General features: G+C 36.0%; 1 protein-coding gene across 8 annotated transcripts in view; it reads left to right on the top strand.

Annotated features, from left to right (window-relative positions):
- LOC113099230 (ecotropic viral integration site 5 protein homolog) overlaps positions 1-21,476 on the top strand; it is a 55,822-nt gene that overhangs the window by 26,473 nt on the left and 7,873 nt on the right. For 4 of the 8 annotated variants that reach the window (XM_026264326.1, XM_026264328.1, XM_026264329.1 and 1 more), the window contains exons 3-18: positions 6,930-7,119; positions 8,510-8,734; positions 9,325-9,399; positions 9,563-9,688; positions 9,815-9,958; positions 10,168-10,257; positions 10,970-11,067; positions 11,176-11,236; positions 11,961-12,014; positions 13,013-13,045; positions 13,445-13,594; positions 14,230-14,361; positions 15,317-15,457; positions 15,623-15,781; positions 16,621-16,767; positions 17,216-17,311. In XM_026264326.1, the coding sequence (XP_026120111.1) occupies positions 6,930-7,119; positions 8,510-8,734; positions 9,325-9,399; positions 9,563-9,688; positions 9,815-9,958; positions 10,168-10,257; positions 10,970-11,067; positions 11,176-11,236; positions 11,961-12,014; positions 13,013-13,045; positions 13,445-13,594; positions 14,230-14,361; positions 15,317-15,457; positions 15,623-15,781; positions 16,621-16,767; positions 17,216-17,311 (1,921 nt within the window). Of the gene's footprint in view, positions 1-3,799; positions 3,954-6,929; positions 7,120-8,509; positions 8,735-9,324; positions 9,400-9,562; positions 9,689-9,814; positions 9,959-10,167; positions 10,258-10,969; positions 11,068-11,175; positions 11,237-11,960; positions 12,015-13,012; positions 13,046-13,444; positions 13,595-14,229; positions 14,362-15,316; positions 15,458-15,622; positions 15,782-16,620; positions 16,768-17,215; positions 17,312-21,476 lie in introns of those variants that run through there. The other 4 variants (XM_026264335.1, XM_026264327.1, XM_026264330.1 and 1 more) reach the window with 4 other exon arrangements.

The raw sequence follows: 21,476 nt of genomic DNA, 5'->3' as shown, positions 1-21,476 counted from the left end.
TAAAAAGACAGTATAAGTACAGTATCTGGAAAATGTTTTTTGAACCTTGAACCGCATAATCTCATTTCATTACACCAAATACACACAAAAATGTTCTTTTTAGCAGCATCATATGACCACTTTAAACTTTTTCATCTTTATTTGTTTAGTAGATACACTGTGGATGTGATTATAGCACTTTGTCACCTTTAGTGTTTCTTCTCAGAATTTTTTTAATAGAATTAAGTTAACAATTATTTGAAATAACACTTTTGACCAACTTAATGTGTGCTTGCTGAATTCAAGTATTCATTTGACTACAAACGTTTTAGAAAAAAAGTAAAAAAAAAAAAAAAATGCTAATACTGCAGCAGTTATAGTATACATGAGCCAATATGTTAGCACATTTATTGCAAACATATAATGAAAATCATTCATGATTCGTTACATTTTTCACAATTGTTCTGCATTAGAAATTGTTTATTGTTGTACATTTGGGCTTTTCCCATCTCATTCTTTTCAGGTTTACTATGTTAACCCAGTTTGATCTGATCTGTGACCTTTGCTAAATAGGAGAGAGTTAGTGGTGCTTAGGTCAGCTGACCTCTGGTACCAGAGATGAACAATGCCCTATCACCTGCTGTCTCCCACAGTACTCATGCCATTAGTGTAATGCTACCTGGCACGTCAAAGAGTGTGTCTCCTCTCGAGTCAACCCAAACCTCAGCATTGTCTTAATGTTGACATGATAGCAAAGCAGAGTAAATCATTTGACAGTCAAAGGCATTTAAACCTTGCTTGATTAGGAAGACCATTTTAATTAAGCTAAATTTAGTTAAACTACCACATTAGAAACCAGGAAGGAGATGTAATAAAATAAGGCCTTTTTCTTCCTGGATTCACATAAAAAGAATTGGTGACAGCAACAGCAGCCTTCCCTCACTGTTTTAAAGTGTTGATAGGCATGTTGACCTTTTTGTGAGCATTAATTTGAATTAGTGTTGGCAGATCAAAGCCACGCCCCTTTCCTCATTAATTATTGAATAGGTTGGAGACCCAATGCTTGCTTTCATCTTGCTGTTTCTGGTATCACAGGCTAGTTTCGGTATTAGAACAGAATCGGAGTGATCCGCTTGGGCGAGTGTAACACCCACACAGAGTTCTCTCTGCAGCATGGAAAGTAGGGCAGCAGCTCAGCTCAGAGGATCTGTGGAGTGTTTGGAGCTCTGATTCTTCACATGTGGCCATATGGGCTTGTCTTGCCACTTCAGAAATGGGGTCTCAAGTACCACTGATGAATCTGTAAATTAGGGGTGTGCCAATACAATTAGAAATTAATAATATATTGATTTGTTAATTCATGTTTCCAATGGTTCAGTATAAGACGCTGTTCTCAAAAGAACTAAATTGTGAACCGCATGAGAGATTGATATTCCAGATTCACTTGTGTCTTGCTGACACACCGAAACACTTTTTTTTTCCCATATATGGCAGATTTTCAAAGACAGTTCAGTTAAGTTTTGGATTGCAGCATGTATCAAAATGTGTGTGAGGTTGCTGATACCCCTTACACTAGCATTAAAAAGTTTATGATTTGGTAAAAAAAAAATACAGTAAAATCAGTAATTCATGTAGTATTACAATGTAAATTTGTATTTTCTGTTTTGAATGTTTTAAAATGTAATTTCTTCCTCCAGCTGGATGAACACCCGGTCTAAGACTAAGCTGGACGTAAAATGCACTAAGTCATGTTTAGAATTTATACCTGTTGCACCATCTCTGCATAGTGCTACGTCTGAGACTAAATCTTACGCCTAGTCAGAGGTAGGTGTAAAGTGAAAAGTCATGATTTGCTCGGACATTATTAGTTTTCAGGATTCACGTCTGTTAGTTTATTCTTACTGCAGACGTGAATTGTAATGCTTACGGACTTGTCCTTTCGGGAAGGATAAGCAATATTGATTCGCGAAGCACGATGTAGCCTACCACTCTATTGATAGTAAGTGAATAAAAAATATATTTCTGTAAAAATAATAAATATTTTTAAATAAATAATTATGCAGTAAGATTTGATAAATTAACTGGGATTTTTAAAAGAAACTGAACCATTTGACATCTTGGAAAGTGTAAATGCTTTGAAATATGTAATTTCTTTAATTCCATTAATTATTTGTAGCGTGCCTGCCATCCAATAATTGCAATATGTTTTGTGCTTTTGTTACTTTTAATCCGAAATAAATAGTCAGCTTTCAAATTTTGCTTTCAAATATTTTCACAAAATACAAACAAAAACAAACTAACTATAAACGTGTTTTCAGCCACAGAAAGATGCCAGTAAAACACAAAATGTCACATAAATTCACATTTAAGAAATTCATTGTACATAAACTTGATAGTCAGCTATAAAAAATAACTCTAGAGAGAAGCATTGCATTACATTCATTATATTTTACTTCACTTTAATTAAATCTGTCATGGGAATGTGAAAGACTTTAGATTTTAAAAAAGCGGACTGGTTAGGAAGTGTTTACTCAATGAAATCATGGCGCGGTGGCTTCACTTGTTATGATGTCTTAAGCAATTCAGTTCTATATTAGTAGTTGTAGTCATTGTGGTGTGAACGTCGGCTCAGATAGATCTATAACTGCGGGAGAATGTGACGCGTGGACGCGTCGTGTCCACGCCGGACGTAGTTGCGCTTGATCGTGGTGCAACAGGTGTAAATATTTATCGTAAAGTTGGACGTTGCAAAGCCCAGCGTAGGACTTACATCCAGCTATTTTTCGTCTAGCTGGTGCAACCGGCCCCTGATGGGTAAAGTTGAATTTTTCACAGCCATTAATCTAGTCTTTAGTCTCCAATGATCCTCCAGAAACCCTTCTATTATGCATTTTAAGTGCTTAAATTAATTTTCTTTAATTATTATTAATTAGTGCTGTCAAATGATTAATCGTATCCAGAATAAAAGTTTTGTTTGTATAATATATGTGTGACCTGTGTATATTTATTATGTATATATAAATACAAAAGCATTACAATATAGATTTTGGAAATATTTACTTGTATTTTCAGGTCTATATTTATATTCATATTGTTTTTATTATAAATAAATATTTTATATATAGACATAACCTATTTTTCTGAAATGTATATATGCATGTGTGTGTATTTATACATATATAATAAATATACACAGCCAATGTACATATTATGTAAACAAAACTTTTATTTTGGATGCGATTTAATCACTATTAATTATTTGACAGCACATTATTAATGTTAAATACAGTTGTTCACTTTAATATGTTTGTGGACCCGTTATATATATATATTTTTTCAGCGTTCTTGGAATAGTAAAGTTCCAAAGAATAGTATTTATTTAAAAAAAAAATAATAATAATAATGTAGCTAAACTGTTTTGGTGGTGTATGTGCTCAATACACTCCATACCATGGTTCAAAATACATCAAGAAACAAATAAGAGTTACAAGGGACTTTGGTCAGTAAAATAAAACAAAAATAAAAACAAGGAACCAAATCACAATGTGGTGTGATTGTAACCGGTTACATTTCACAGAGAAACTGTGATCCTGTGAATGACATAGAAGTGAATTTGCAAGACAATGAATAACTCTGTTGTTTTAAAGCAAAATACAGCTTCATTGTTGGGAAGAAATACAATCCAGTAATTCACCCCCAACATATTTTGAACTCCACTGGGATTTTGCTTTGCTGCTTCACAGGTTGAGGGCCTTTGCACTTTAGATAAGCATTGTTTGTGTGTGTGTGTGTGTGTGTGTGTGTGTGTGTTTATTCGGGCTCAGAGAGAGAGAAAGAGAAAGAGTTGGGTGAGACTGAGACCGCAAGAGAGTGTGAGAGAGAATCAGGTTGGTTCGGTTCTCACAGACACACATTTGGGATTACTTGAAGAAATCCAGGGAAAGACATGTGGATTACAGAATGAGCTTCCTGTGGTGAGCAGCTTCACAGTAATACCTTTGATCAGTTCTCAATCGCTCAACGCAGCAGATGCAGCAGAACTGTGATTCTCAGCCCATTACGCTTTTTTATTAATGCTGTTACCGCCACGATTTCTTTTTTCCTGTTTGTGGCTGCTTTTTTAATTCATTCGTCGAACAAGTACTTGGCTTTCAATTTGCTTTTAGAAAATTAAATGAGTTTTGGAGGAATGAGCAGTGTTTGTTTCTTGTACAAGAATCCACTTTGCACTTTAACCAGCAGTGAATCATTAACACAGAAACAATGCTTGCAATGCAAACTGTCTTAATGCTTACTAAATTTATCAAACAGGCTAAGCCTACTTTATTTAATTGTTTTACTTGTATTTAATATAGTTTATGAACTTATGCACAATGGCTTGTGAGTGGATGTAATTACAAAATGTTTGTGGGATTTCCCAAACTCTCTGTCCTTTGAGTAAATACCATCAAGATAAAGGTTGGCATCTGAGCTGCAGTGTGTGTGGTTGTAGGATCAGGATTAAGTACTGCTAGATTATACAGAATAAAGATTTTGATAAATTTCCACTTAGAAGCAAAGATTTTACTATTTCTGGTTTGTGCACCCTAACCAGGCCTTCTCATTTGTGCCCACGTACCAAAGAGCCAAGCTCTGCCTTGCTCCGAAGAAAGTTGCTCATTGTACATTTCATAGTTCACCCAAAAAGGAAAATTCAAAGATCAATTACTCAGATCATTCATTCATGTTGTTCCAAACCTGTTCTTGCTTCTGCGGAACAAAAAAAATTGTCAAAGTTCAAACGAAAACTGTTGGTTACCAACATGCATACACGTTTGGAACAGCATTAAAGTGAGTAACCAGTTGCTTCATTATATTAGTGGTGACTAAGAGCCACAACCGACTGAATTACATTCTCATGTATCCCATTGCAATCCGTGACTGGAATTTAAAGTAACCTTAAAGTTGTTTAGAATGCAGTTTATAGTGTGCTTCTAACAAAAATTGAATTGAAAAGATACAGTTTTATGGATTTAAGTCCAGTAGTCTGAGAAAAACAGAGACCGAAAGTGTTTCTTTTTCCTTTTCTGCCCACCTACCACCAGTAACTCATTCAGCATCACAACCCCTCAGCTGTGAACTCCATGACTCTCTCTCGCTGCCTTTCACCCCGATCAACCGTGGCCCCCCTCGCATAACCCAAAAGCGGCTGTAACTGGATCCAGCCTCAGAGCCTTGGTCATGACGTCACCTAGCACTGCCTTTAGAGATCCGGGGCCCCTCTCTTTTTCCGAGATCAGGTTTCCATGGCTTTGTGTCTGTGCTGTCAGGACTTAAATGTTGAGGTTACTCACGAGCATTGTCTGCTTGTTTTCCAGCTGATCCAGGGCCAGGTTCACAATGATAGCGCCTCCACACTGTCGCTCACAGTCAGAAAGGGAAAGGTTTTTTTTTTTTTTTGCTCTATGTAATAAGCATTTTACAGCTTTGTTTTGAAGCATGGCAGGAAGTTTTAGTCCGTTTCTTCATGCTTTATTTGTCTGTTTTTTTATTTTTGGATAGACTACGTTTTATTGTCTGGTTGATTTTTCTGAACATGATTTATATTCTTTTTTTCTGTTTTACAACCACTGCATTTTTTGGGGAGTCTTAAATTGGCTTCTACATTTATAGCTGTCTGCGACATTGCCAAGATAGCACACTCATTTGGCAAATCCCCTGTTTCATAACAATATTCAGTTATTAATTCTAAATACTTGACTTTAAAGTCTAAAATAATTCTAATGCTGTGCTCTTAATTGTGTGTTGCTTAGAACTGTATTAATGTCTGAAACAGACATGCCACCCAGTGTTTTTTTCCCATTAGGTAAACTGTGACCAGTTTAGGTATGTGGCTAGCAGCTACTGCTGCCCGAAATACAACTTAATGTCAACATGAACATGTCAGTGTCATAAGTTTCCAGCAGTGACCTCACTACTGTTTCTCCCTAGAATGCATGGTAGTCTCTGCCACAAAAACCTGTTTGCCATTCAGTTCACTGATTATCAGCTTGGATGGCTTCTCTGAAACTGGATGAAAAGCTGACATGAACAAAGTTGCGACTGCTATTGTGTTACTTAATGCGATGGCTTCTCTTATCGCTGCTCCATCTGTACACCAAATCTTCCTTTAAGGAAATACAACTTCTGCCTTTAAACTGTATCACTTTTCATTTCAGAGTGGGTGGTATTAATACAATTTTAATGCCACGTTAAAAGTTTATGTCTTGGGAATCTTTTTGCTGGAAATTCAACAGAACATTGTTTATTTTAAAATAAATATTGAAAAATATTTCTCTTATTTTACACTTTATCCTAAAGATAATAATATTATCAAAACAAATTATTATTCTGGCACCAGTACACTACACTAGCATACACTGCTTTACAACCTACTACAGCTTATTATAGTATATGTGTTTTATTTTACAAAGCAAAAAATGCATAGAACAACAAAGAGCTCACAGGAAATGAGAGAGAGAGAGAGAGAGAGAGTCTTTGTCTTGTTCCATTGTGTTGTTATAAATGATGAAATTAAGCATTTACATTATTTTTACACTCTTAGCACAACTGCACAATATTCTTACAAAATCCTTAAAGGGATAGTCTTTGATGAAATCCGAGAGCTTTCTGACCCTCCATAGGCAGTGTCTGTAGTCTATGTGCCATCAGTGGTTCCACCGTAATGTTATTGAGGAAAGATGTCCGTTTAAGTGAGACACGACTTTTGGCCACTACTTGTATAACTCTTCATTGAACATTTGTTTTGCATGATGCTTAAGAACACCTTAACCATCATACTGTCAGGCCCTGTTTCATCTGGTGTAGGTTCACTTCGAGTCCATATATAATTTTTTTTTTCTTTTAAAAGAACAAACAAAATGTTAGTTTACTTCTGTAATAACTTTTCTCTGCCATGGTTGTCTTTCCAGGTTGTTGGAGACGGACAGCAAGTCTTTACGGTCTGTGAATGGCTCTCGAAGGAACAGTGGCTCCTCACTGGTGTCTAGTTCATCAGCTTCCTCCAACTTGTCACACTTGGAGGAGGATTCATGGATCATGTGGGGACGCATCGTCAATGAGTGGGAAGATGTGCGGAAGAAGAAGGAAAAACAACTAAAGGTAAGCAGCTAGACTATCCATCAAGTAACGTGGGCAAATCAAATATATGCCACTTATTACTGAACATAAGGGTTTGCAGATGTCTTTTTTTTTTTTTATTATAACAGTCATAAAAAAAAAAAAACTAAAACATTTTTATTGGCAAGAGCAAAGCTCCAGCAACATCAAATATACTGCACAAGCACATAGCTACTGATTTATTGCTGTTAGAAGGCAGTGAAACACATTACAAAACAGGTCATAAAACATACGGCCCAATTTAAATATATGAGTGATTTACTGGTAGTGCTACTGTGTTCATGAATTAAGAAAATGTGCAGTGCCATTGCTGACTGATGGAACATATAGAAACAACAGAAAGGGTTGGCTCCGTGCGAGAGAGAGGATTATGTTTACTGATGGCAGCCAGCTATAAGGTTTGATATCAAATATAATATTTGAATAATAAATATTCAAATTTTGTAATTTGTTTAGTTTTTTTTTTTTTAAAAACATGGTGTGTAATGACAAATGGTTTATAAATTTCATAGTGAGCCTTGCATCTATTGTTTGTTCCTGGGTATGTAGCCAAAAAAAAAAAAGTTTAGAGTTTATAAAAATATACGACTTTTGAATGGCTGGTCAAACTCTTATCAACTTTATAGTTTTCCAAAACATTCCTTTACAACTACACCGAAGCTTTGGCCTTCTGAAATATTTTCCATTTCCTCTTAAAATAATACTTCTGCAGTGTTTTACATAACCCGCTCGCACAATACCATTTACAAGGAAACAATGGGAAAGAGAAAATGATATAAACCGCTTAAGCAAATTTCACAGTTGTCACGGTCTCACAGAACATACTGAACTCAGTCAGACACAGTAAATGCAGTTTGTGTTTAATGTATGACCTCTTACAAGCCAAAGAGGAGGATCTCGGATGCTTCTAGCAAAGCAGCAACAGAAGTCTTTTGTACAGCCTAGTATTCTAACAAAGACACATCTGTAGCTCACCCCTGGAGTGCTTCTGAAGAATCTCAGTGCTGACAGTGTATGTAGGTGGACTCTCATCTCAATGACCAGCTGTAGAAATAAGCCATATAAGCCAATCTTCTACTGCGCAGATGAGCACATGAAGCAGCTTAATCAGGTCAAATATAATTTGGTTACAAAAACATCGAGCTTTGCTGTAGAAATCTCTGACATGGTTATATTTAGCAGCATAAAATGGTCTTATCCTGTCTGAGGTACATACCAAACCCTGGGGAGAACATCTGAATCTGGGAGCCTCGAGTAATTTGAATGTGTAATCCTTCAAAAGAACGAATGCTTTAAAGTTTGGCTGTTATCTCCTGGCTTTCGGTGTTAATATTTAAATCAGTGGTTTGTTTTTGTTGTTTTTTGTCCTTAGGAACTGGTTAGGAAAGGAATTCCACATCACTTCCGAGCAATAGTGTGGCAGCTTTTGTGCAATGCCCAGAATCTACCCATAAAGGAGCAGTATTCTGAGCTGCTGAAGATGACCTCGCCTTGTGAAAAACTCATCCGCAGGGACATTGCCCGTACCTACCCCGAACATGAGTTCTTTAAGGAGAAGGACAGTCTGGGTCAGGAGGTGCTCTTTAATGTTATGAAGGTAGGTTATTAGCCACTTTAATTTAAGACAACACTATATTTAATATCAGAAGAATCTCTGGTCACACTTTATTTTAGGGTCCAATTCTCACTATTAACTAACCATTAACTATGACTTTTGCCTCAATTAACCCCTTATTGGCTGCTTATTAATAGTTTATAAGGTAGTTGTTAAGTTTAGGGTATTGGGTAGGATTAAAGATGTCATGCATTATATGTACTTTATAAGCACTAATAAACAGCCAATATGTTAATAATAGACATGCTAATAAGCAAGTAGTTATTAGTGTGACTTGGACCCTATACTAAAGTGTTACAGAATCTCTTTAACTAGGACAGAGTAGTTCTAGTTCATAGATGGTTATAGGAATATAAACCTCCTGATCTTTAACCTGTACACCACCTGACAGTGGTTTTTGTTTAATTTCATTTGAAACCAGATTTAGCACAAGGAAAACACCTAAAGGTCACTGGAGTTTTTTTGTTTTGTTATTTATTTATTTTATTTTTAAAGATGAGTAATAATGGGGGAATAACCGATCTTGTTCTGCTCTTAGCCGAGTAATTATTTAATAACGTTTGTGTTTACAGGCATATTCCCTGGTTGATAGAGAGGTGGGCTACTGTCAGGGAAGTGCTTTCATTGTCGGCCTTCTTCTAATGCAGGTATTAACACAATCAAAAAAAAAAATCTTATTTAATAATTTATAAACTATTTATAAATCAAGTTTTTTTTATGTAAAATGTTATTACATAATAATAACAATAGTACAGTTATTATTATTTACAGTCTGTGATTATGTGCTATATAATTGTTGCCTCCTCGCAGATGCCAGAAGAAGAGGCTTTCTGTGTGTTTGTGAAACTGATGCAGGATTACAGGCTGAGAGAGCTCTTTAAACCCAGTATGGCTGAACTTGGCCTATGCATGTACCAGTTTGAATGTATGATTCAGGTCAGTGACTGTCTGTTGATTTTGTTCCTCATAAATCTATAAAGGTCAGCTTAAACCTTATATCCAATGCACGCTAAAGTAAATGATACAAACTTATTGCTTATCTCTTTTGGTTTCTCTTTGCAGGAGCAGCTCCCAGAGCTCCATGTGCACTTCCAGGCCCAGAGTTTCCACACCTCCATGTATGCTTCATCTTGGTTCCTCACCATCTTTCTTACCTCTTTTCCTCTTCCTGTCGCCACCAGGATCTTTGATATATTCATGTGTGAGGTAGGACTTAATGGTTGTCATTCTTGCTCTCCTCACACACTCCACTCTGCCTCCCATTTTTATGTAGTCAAATGTTTTGCATGCTAAGCTAATTTGAGAAGGCAACACACTGGTGTATTTCAGTGGTCTGTTATCACTCTCTGGTGGCTGCACAGTGCTACTGCATATATTTTTGCATCTTGATTTTTGACCAGTAGGTGTCCTTACAGGGTTTAGAGATAGTGTTTCGTGTGGGGATGGCTATCCTGCAGATGAATCAGGCTGAGCTCATGCAGTTGGACATGGAGGGAATGTTGCAGGTGGGGTAGTGATAAACATTTTATTCTCAAGGATAAACTCACATTTAACTTAACTATAGCTGTTATGCAAACTGATACTTTTCTGAGTGGAAGTTGCCACATCATGGTTCAAGTCTAGGGCTGTTTTAAAAATGAGTTTGTTTTGCAAATATGCAATTATTTTTTAAGTAAAATAAAAAGTTCTTTACATTTTTGAGTAACCATTGGCTTTAAATGTTTGTCAAAAGTTTAAAATAATTAAGATTTTGTGAAATATTTGAAAGAAGTCTCTGCATAAAAACAGTAAGACTGTGAAATAATATTACCATTTAAATTTGCCGTTTTCTATTGTAATGCATATTAAAATGTAATTTATTCATGTTATGGCAAAGCTGAATTTTGAGTAGTTAATTCCCCAGTAAAAAAAAAAAAATGCTTAAGATATTTGTGGAACTGCTGATACATATTTTTCAGGAATGCATTAATTACTTTGTTTTTTTTTTTTTTTTTTTTTTTTTTACTAAAAAGACGAAAAAATAAATAAATACGTAAACATTAAAAAATATTAATAAATGTTTCTTGAGCACCAAATGAGACACACAAGACTGGGGTAATGGCTGCTGAAAATTCAGCATTGTCATCATAGGAATAAATAGTAGTGTATAATAATTGTAGTAGTAGTAGAGATGATAATAGTAAAATAATATAATTTGGTATTTTCACTCCAATGCAGCACTTTCAGAAGGTCATCCCTCAGCAGCTGGAGAATGGACCAGACAAAGTCATCCAGGCTGCTTATCAAGTCAAGTACAATTCCAAGAAAATGAAAAAGTGAGTGTACATTATGTAAAGTGAATTTGTTTTTTTTAACTTGGACATATTGTTGGACATGGAAGATTTGTGAACTGTGTTTTTTTTTTTTATGCCTTTTATTTTCAGACTGGAAAAGGAGTACACTACAATCAAAACCAAGGAGATGGAGGAACAGGTGGAGATCAAGGTGAGACAGCCATCCCATTCCTAATAGTATTTTGTTTAAATGTTTATTACAATTGTGTATATATATATATATATATATATATATATATATATATATATATATATATATATATATACATATATGTATATATATATATACATATATATATATATATATATGTATATATATATATATACATATATATATATGTATATATATTTATTTATTTATATATATATATATATTCATTTATATATATATATATATATATATATATATATATATATATATATATATATATATATATATATATATATATATAATATGCATTAGGTTACGAAAAAGCTAGTTATTCAGTGCTGTGAGTGTGTTCCAAATTTGCCATTTTTCTCTCTTCTGAGGGTAATCAGTATGTTTCCACTCTTGGGAAGTTGTGAAAATGATAGTATAGATTTAAATTTACTTATTTATTAAAACAGAAATGATATTTATTGATATTTTTTATTTACCACTGTAGACAATTACTTAACTTTGGGAACCCCCGAAATGTGAAAAGTCCATTTGACTACAATTAGCTTTTATTTTTTCAATGCATTTTAAAATAATTATTTGAATAAATGCTATTAACTGAATTAATCAAAGCCCTAACGATGTTGCCAAATATAGTTTTACAGCATCTAGTACTATGTAATATTGAATTGCTGCATTTAAGTCTAACATTGGTGATGTTGACACTCCATTACAGAGACTACGCACAGAGAACAGACTCCTGAAGCAGAGAATTGACACTCTGGAGAAAGTGAGTGATAAATAAGATTCAAAGCAAATCATTCATCAATCCAGCATATCCATAAACCATTACATCCATCCTTACACACTCATCATGAATTGGTTCATGGCTCTCTTTGTCGTCAGTTATTCTTTGGTAATTCTTTGGTGTAACCAATAACAAATGCTTGAACACACCCGATTGGGTGTTTCTTAACTGGCTTGTTGCATGTCATTGGAAATCTTGTTGTGTTTTATAAGGCTGGTAAGTACTGCGATAACAAAGAAAAAAAAATCACCCTTATGTGTGTGCACATGGTTAATGCTTGTCGACATGTACTAATATCAGACAAGAATGGTTGTCTGACAGGCTGTCTTTTGAGCTATACTTTTATGAGCATGGTTAAAAACCCAAACCTACATTGGTGCATGTTGGAATATTCTCTGCTTGTAAAGGCATGTTTATGTCATGCATGAAACCGAGTGCCTATGGTGCATATAAAAAAAAAAAAAACGTAAAGAAAAACGCACGTCTACTCGCCTTCCATCTCCTCCACCGCATGGGACCTTTGTACACAAATAAAGTACTAACTCAAACACCTTCAGAAGTTCCCCATTTGTAACCCAGGGTCGCGTTTGTAGCGCCAATATAGTAGTTCTACAAACTTTAAAATTACACCAGTTTCCGTTGTATTCTCACCCTACTGACGCTCAGACTTTCCTCTGCTTGGCCTCCTTTTACACTTTTCACCCTGTTGTGATGTCACAATCTTGCTTCATTTCATAGCCACAGCACGGACACCATGTTCATTTTCTACCCCACCTCACTATGACCGTTTCAAAACTGCATTTATGCCACTTTAATAAATGTTGATCTTAATCAGTGTATTCGTAATATCTTAATGTAGGGGTATGAAAAAGAACAGTGTTTTCTGTCAAATCGGTCTTATTATTTTGATCTGTGTTGTGATATCTTTTGGTCTCTCTCTTCTCTTTGCTGTCTCCTTTATGGATTTTCTCTGTTTTTAGGAAAGTGCTTCTTTGGCAGATAGATTGATACAGGTACAATTTTCACTGTCCTCTCCACCACTTATCTCTGTCTTTCCCATTTAAGAACCCAGCAGTTCTGTCTTTAGCTTTGCTTCATTTCCATGATTTGCTTAAATATCTCACACCTACTCACAATCAAGAGTGAAATAAGGCAAATTCTGCGATTTCTGACTTATGGGAAAAGGCATCACTGTGCTTAGTATCTTTGGGCTGCAGTCCTGATTATTGGTGAAATGCTACATTAAAACCCCCCTGTGATAGTCGAAAAAAATTAAGTGCTAAAGTGAAAGCCTAAAACAGCTAACAGCATGACAGAGCTTGAGATCCAGCATTATTTTTTCTCCATCCATACGTCCGTTTCCACCCATTTCGATTCTCCGCTCACCCCTCATCCATAATTGGTCACGTCAGGGTCAAGTGACACGAGCCCAAGAGGCAGAGGAGAACTACCTGGTCAAACGGGAGCTGGCCACAGTCAAACAACACAATGAGGAGACCAGCGTACTGCTGGAGCAAGCTCAAAACACCATCCGACAGCTCCAGCAACAGCAGCCGTTTGCGGTAAGAGCAGCTCCGAGACAGTGCCGCCTCCTGGATGAGAGGCCTGCTCTTTGAACACCGAAACCGTATGAAAATACAGTTTGCAGTGGCAGCCATACTTGATTCATTTTGCATTGTGTAGCAACAAAATCTAAGCGAGCAGAGCTCAAACGGCATCTCTTGTAATGATGCTCTTTACATGCATGACTGCAGATCAGAACAGAACAGCAGAGCAGAGGTCATTTGCATGCACAACAGCGCCACACGGGGCTTATGTACATGTAAGAGTTGTCAGATATGAGTGTAACTTAAGCAAGTGTCTTGAGTCGCCATTGTTTAACAAAATCTACACTCCCAACTGAAGGGCAGAATATGGCTCATCAATTATTAATGTGCACATGCTCGACGCGGAGAGAAAGCAGATAATGTGTCATTTGCTGTGGGGAAAGTGCTGTTTTACATAATGTTGTGTTTCAGTTTCATTATGTTTTAATGTGGCTGTTGGTAGAACTAGTGTGTGTAAAGCAAGGATGAAATGTGCATTGGTAAAACCAAACCGCAAAAGCTGTTTAGATGTTATGTATTCAGTATTCAGTGCTAACACAATGAATGATCGACAGAATTTCCACTCACAAAATTTCTGTTTTTCAATTTAGAAGGGGAACCCACGCTACTCCGAAGAGTTCATCCTGCAGTTGGAGAGGGAACTGGTGCAGGCCCGTCTTCAAGAGGCTGAGTCTCAGTGTGCACTGAAGGAGATGCAGGACAAGATTCTTGACATGGAGAAGGTGGAAGAACTTTTCTCAAGCGCACAAACCCGTAGGATGTTGTGGTTTTCCACCGTCGTGGATCTGTCGTACAATGATGCAGTTGGCTACTTTGCTACAAAACCTGCTAATGAAGAAATATTTTGCACATTGCAAGTTTCAAGAAGATATAATTTTACATCCTTAATTGAATTGCACAAGCCGCATTTAATGATCATAAGAAATAAATTCACATGCAAGAATTCTTACATATTGAACTTTCTGTTCATCAAAGAAAACTGAAACAAAAATATAACATGGTTTCCGCCGACAATATTAAACCCAATTGTTTTCAACATTTATAAGAAATAATTCTTGAGCACATATTTATTTATTTATTTATTTATTTATTTTTTGGACTATAAATCGCACCAGAGTATAAGTCGCATCAGTCCAAAAATACGTCATGATGAGGAAGAAAAACATAAGTCGCACTGGACTATAAGTCGCATTTATTTAGAACTAAGAACCAAGAGAAAACATTACCGTCTCCAGCCGCAAGAGGGCGCTCTATGTCTCCAGTGTAGACTACAGGAGCACTGAGCGGCATAGAGCGCCCTCTCACAGCTGTAGAAGGTAATGTTTTTGGTTCATGTAAAATTAATTTTGATAAATAGGTCGCACCTGACTATAAATCGCAGGACCAGCCAAACTATGACAAAAAGTGTGACTTATAGTCCAGAAAATATATATATATATATATATATATATATTAACACACACACAATTATGAATCAATTTTTAAAATATATTAAAAGTTGTTTTAAATTGTAATATATTTAAAATTTTCCTGTATTTTTGATTAGTTAAAGGCAAACTTGGTGAGCGTATGTGTTGTGACTGGCTCCAGGAACCTGACTGTGGAAAACTACTTTTTGTTTGTTATACAAGCACTCCTTGAGCTTACTCTCATGTAATTATTTTGTTTCGGTTTCAGAGAAATGCATCCCTGCCAGATGAGAATAATGTGGTACGTCTTCAGGAGGAGCTAATTGGTGTAAAGTTGAGGGAGGCAGAGGCTGTAACGGGCCTTAAAGAGCTTAGACAGCAGGTCAGAGACCTGGAGGAGCACTGGCAGGTAAATACACACTCTCAGAGACAGCTGTTTTATCCACCGTTTGAGGATGTGTGTAAGTGTGTGTGCAAGCGCTACAGTGTTGTAGTTTTACCATGTGTTGTGAACCTTTCATGCTTCCATTTAACTTACAAATGTTTAAGTAAAGTACTTTGGTGTTTTGTGCAGAGACATCTGGCGCGCACGGCAGGCCGCTGGAAAGACACTCCGCGGAAGAATGCAGCGAGCGAGCTTCAGGATGAACTGATGAGCGTGAGGCTCAGAGAGGCAGAGGCACAGGCAGAGCTCAGAGAAATCAGACAGAGGATGCTGGAACTGGAGACCCAGGTCTCATTCACATACGATTGCTCATCTTTGTTGTAGAAGTGTTGGGTGTTCATGAGAAGGCCAGTTTCTAAGCTTGTGTAAGGGGTCTCCCAGACTAAGGATTTACATAGTCAATTCAGAATTGTAACATTTTTCCAAGTCGACTCGTAGTTGAATCGCATGTTTGGGGACAGGAGAACAATACATTACCGAATCGAGTAATCGGACATCCGACAGTCATTAAACACTGATGTTAACACATTAATACATGTTTTGATTAATAGATATCTAACATTGGTTGGACGCATATTATGTTGTTACTTATTAGAGCTGATGAAACCAAAGATTTGCACTAAATAAAACCCAATTATCTGATAATATTCGACTATGAGATTGGTCATCAGGCTTATTTTATCGAAGCATCGAATCTTTGACTATTCTGAGTTACCCCTAGCTTGTTTTAACGGTTTTAAATGTTTTTCAATTAATCATCAGACACAGACTTTGCCTGGCTACATATCTATATATCTTTTTTTTAAGGATGTTTAGGGTGGATAATCTAATATTACCAAAATAATTGACTACAAAACAAAATGATTTACACACAACAAAATTTAATTGCACTTAATTCTAATAAAATAGCTAAAAATTAATTTATGTTTGAACCCTGTACTGCAGGCCACCGACTTTAGACATATTTAGCCAATAGAGGGAGACAAAGTTAATAAATCTATACTCAGACATTCATTTTGTTGAGTTTGGGCACTGCCTTATCACTTCAGATTTGAGTTGTTATCTTAAACTCCAGATTACATGTAGAGATTTGTATTAATCAATTAATTAATTTTTCTCATTTACAGAATCAGATACATAATAATCAACTGCGGCGTGCAGAACTAGAGGCACGTAATCTACAGGAGCGATTGCAGGTTTTGACCAACCAGAACAAGATGTTACATGCAGAGCTCCAGGAGACAAAACGGAAACAGGCTGAAATAGAGTGCAAGGTTAGTGACATTCAACCTAACAGCTTGGTGCAAAAAAAAAAAAAATGAAAAAAAAAAAAAATCATATGGCTACATAATCAATTTGAATAAAGTATGTATTTCTTATATTAATTTACCAGTACACCTTTTATTCAATTAGTACCGTAATCTTTCAAAATAATAAAAAAAAGATAGAAAAAAGCTGAATATGACTAATTAGCACACATTAATATGATTTGGTTACATTTCCTCATTCATGACTTAGCTTGAAATAGGGTTTAGCAGTTCCTGTTTTCAGCGCTTCAGTTTGAAAGCAGCAGTAGATGCTGAGTGTTTCTGGTCTCAGATAAGCGTGACAAAAATAAGCCATACAATAAAAGCTGAATATATATGTATGTTCACAGTGGAATCATGTCACAGTTTTTTCATTGATTCTTTCTTTTCTTGCTTTCTTTTTTCTTTACAACAGAATAAAGAAGAGGTAATGGCAGTGAGATTGAGAGAAGCTGACAATATTGCTACCATGGCTGAGCTTCAGCAGCAGATCTCTGAGCTTGAGATTCAGGTACAAATGAGAACAGAATCCACTCTATCACAATCTAGTCCTTTCACAGCCCAGCATAGCACAGTCCAGGACAGCAGTCTCTCCATAGCACAGCTGATAAAAGCTTTTTTTTTTTAGCGTCTAGAATACCCTTTAGATTTCACATTTATAATATGATTACATCTATCTGCTGTCATAGCATTTTTACCGGTCCACATAGTTTGGTTCTTGTGTGAAATATTTAAACTCTAGTTTTTAAATAAGGGTTTGACAGGTATTGTCTGTGAATACACTTTTGCTATGTTATGGATGTTCACACAACTCCTGAGGATGCAGTTTTTAAGAAAGAGGTGGTATTTATGTTTGAAAGGCCCAATTCTTTTTTTGGTAAAAAAAAAAAAAAAAAAACCTTGATGGATTTGTTATGGATTTGTTTGTTGTCAACAAATCATTTGGATTGAACCCAAAATCGTATATAAATGGATGCCTTTAAAAGCAGTTAGGTGCCAGATACGATTTACAAATAAAATAAAAAAAAAAAAAAAAAAAAAAAAAGTTTTTCAGAATCCTACATTTAAGATATGTACACACTTTTCACATTTCAGCATTACAGTAAATGGAGCTCTCTCTCTCTCTCTCTCTATATATATGTATATATTTGTTGACTGCGATTGAAACCAGTGTGTTTTGATTTGAGGGAAAGATTAGTAAGATTTACAGAATTAAAGTGAGATGAGCGTTTGATCTCTTCGGAGAAAACGCTGCCATCTGAAAGGGTAGCGTTCCCCATGCAGGAAGCCAAATTATTTTAAAGATTAGCTCAGTATGTCATCAGTGCTGTTTCATATCAGTGTGAGGTGTTTTACTTTCCTTCCTGAGACCGATATAACTGGGCTTTTTTGCATTAGAAACTAAATCTCACCTTTATGAGAGTGTTCTCATTTCTGTCAAATGTTCTTCTCTGCAGCACTTTCTTTTACCTTTCTATGAAGTTTGTTGTTGGATAGACTGTCATCTCTCCTTTTGCTGTTTCCCTTCTTAGATTTAACTTGAGTGTTGTATTCTGCTAGATGTATTTGTGTGATTTTGTGTGTGTGTTTGTGTGTGTGTGCTGAAATTGCATCAGCTTGCTATATATCAGATTAGACAAGCACGCTCCTCTTAGGCATGTGCAGCTCTTAGCTGTGGTTCTGTGGTTTTGGCTACCTACATGGTTTATACCCTGACGGCTGTGGGCAACAGACCTGGCTCACCATATTTTAATTCACTTTGAGGCTGTTGGCAAAAGACAGTGACGATGAGAGACAAAGAGAGAAAGTAACAGCCCACTGTATATCTATCAGCCTTGAACAACATCAAATGAAAGCAAATTTTGGGGATTTAAATTGTTTTTTAATTTGTGAATGAATGCAATTTAAATTCCACACAGTTTATTGTGCTGTTTGTGAATTTATTCTACATTATACATGTTCTCTGTGATCACTGAATTGGATTTAAATGTTGTGTAGCTGATAGGAATTGATTTATATGTCTCTCTCACACACAGAATGGAACACCTGTTAATCTTTAAGTGAAAAAGTAGCCTGAGTTCTGCAAAAAAAATGGTGCATTTAACAGTTACACAGACAAAAATGCCATAAAAATGTAATAGATTGACTGTCCTATTTTAAACATGTTATGGAGCATTTCGAATTTGCATCTCTATTCATCATTGTAACTGATTTAGCATCAAACGGATCGTTTATTCGCTCACCTTTCGCCCACTCTTAACTTGACATGTCCCATTGCTGGAAAATATAACACCATGATGACACTACAGCCTTTTTTTCTCTGGACTGACTCTGAGTCACCTGGTGTGAGTGTGGTTTTTATTTTCACTGGAAAGATCCACTATAAAGTGAACCTACAGGTCTGTCTGACACCAAACACCAACACACTAACCCTGCTCCCCAGCATACAGATGTAGACACCTTTCTGAACACCCACACACCTTGTCAGTCCCGAGTCTGTTAATAGTTATAGTGGCTGATATGCAATTAAGACCTGAATGAAGTCCTCACAACAAAAATGCATAGCTTCAGCATTGCTGCTCCTCAGCATTGTTATGATGATCTCTTAGAGTAGAGTGAAGTGGGATTTTTTTTTTTTTTTTATAGTTTTAACACCTAGCTATGCTCAGGGTTTAAACGGCTGCTTGCACGGCCCATGGGACCGCAGTTTAGCTATCTTCATTACCAGATGAGAAACCACTTCCTATCAGGCAGAGAAACACACTGAGCTATAATCAAAGCTCACATTTTGCTTTATGCTTTACTGCTCTGCATTCATATGATCTGTTGTATCCGAGAGATTTAGCTCAGCATGTGTATTTGAGATGCATGCATAAAAGCGAACAAAGAAAGAGCAATAAGAGAAATCTCAGTACTATACTAATGAGTTGCTGTAGAGGGGAACAGTGACATTTTAAGTGTTTCAAATCACAAGCATCTGAAACACTGAAATGACAAGTGTTTGTTGCCATGCCAACCCTGAATAGAACAACAAATATGGCCTGAGCATTTTACCATTTTAATGAAGTATTCATCAGGATGTGTGTCTGTTGTAGGCGTTTGGTTTTTACGTTTTGATAAATGCACAGTTTCTTGTCTGTCTGCGTTGCTGAGCTCATTTTAAACTTAAAAGGTAAAATAAAAATGGAATATTTTAAGGTTTACATTTAACATTCATCACATTTTAGAAAGGAGCAGTGTCACAATAGAGTTTGTTCCATCAGATAAGAATTGCTCAATTTAACGAAGTTGAATCTTCCGCAGAATCAGGCCAACAGTTAAACTCTAATACTACATCAGCTTCACCATTCGTTCGAGTCATTGTGGCTCAGTTCTGTTCTGCTTTTTGTGTGAAACGGTTACGCTGTTTACCTGTTGATTGTGAAAACATAGAAGGAAAAAAAAAGTTGTTAACTCCAATCCTTGAACTGAACAAACATTGGATAATGGTCTGTTTTTGGAAAATATCTTTAACTGAACCTGCTTTTGCTTCTGAAAAGAGTCGTTTCATTTTTTTTTCCATGTAAATATATTGTCATGGAAGGCTTAAAGGTTGTTCCGTTGAAACAATTTAATGCAGTCAGCATTATACTAGGATCCATATTCACATTACAGAGATTGGTTAAAAGAGCACAAATCAGCAAAGCATATTTGGTGTCGTATTGGTTATACTGATACTTTGTTTTTTATTTAATGGTATTATATATAATTAGGGCTGTCGCGATAACCGCAAAATCGCAATACCGTGCAGAGGAATGCAAGAACCGCAACAACCCCTGTTTATGTTTTCATAGTTATGCCCTTCTCATTTTACGTTTTGTGCATGTATATTGAACATTAAATAAGATAGTAATGATAACATATGTACCATTCTGATTTGAACAAGGCTCTGTAGATTTGCACTTAAAATGCCTAAATAGACGGCGAATAAGAGAGAGATCAACTGAGCATGTGCGATTACTTGTGAGACATATATTTGTGAAAATAGGTTGTCATGTCCAAGGAAATCCAAATCTCTGTCTTAGCATCGATGCATTGCTGGTCAGCTGAGCCTTATAACGTAGCACTCAAAGTTAAAATGTTTTCAACAGCGTGTTTCATTACATCTCTTTTAGAATGAATCAGTGTTTTTAAACGTGTAGCTAAATGAAAAGTTTAAAGACTGACTGACAGCCCATCTACAATGCACGCAGGTGGAAATATCAGTAGAAAGTCTGTTGTCCAGTCAGATTCGATGATCAGAATGAACTGTTATGCTAACAATAGCCTAACGATCTTGTTGTCAGGTTTATGTTCTGTTATATGGCTCTTTATGTTGTCTTTCTTTTCTCGTCACTTCCTGTTCCAATGCTATTTGGTATCGATTTTATTGAATATTGAATAAATATATATATGCCGATAATACCACATATCACGCCATTGAGCTGCTCAAAATTACAGCAAGTGAAATTCCTTCACCGCGACAGCCCTATATATAATTGCTGGAGAGTAGGAGGCCTGGGTATTAACACTGGTTTCACAATTTGGATATATATATATATATATATATATATATATATATATATATATATATATATATATATATATATATATAGACTACCCCCTTCAGTGATGTAAGGAATGTGTGTGTGTATATA

The sequence above is a fragment of the Carassius auratus genome, chromosome 6 (assembly GCF_003368295.1).
Source record: "Carassius auratus strain Wakin chromosome 6, ASM336829v1, whole genome shotgun sequence".
Classification (NCBI taxonomy): domain Eukaryota; kingdom Metazoa; phylum Chordata; class Actinopteri; order Cypriniformes; family Cyprinidae; genus Carassius; species Carassius auratus.
Note: the sequence above shows the minus strand (reverse complement) of the source record. Positions and strands in the feature narration are given on the sequence as shown.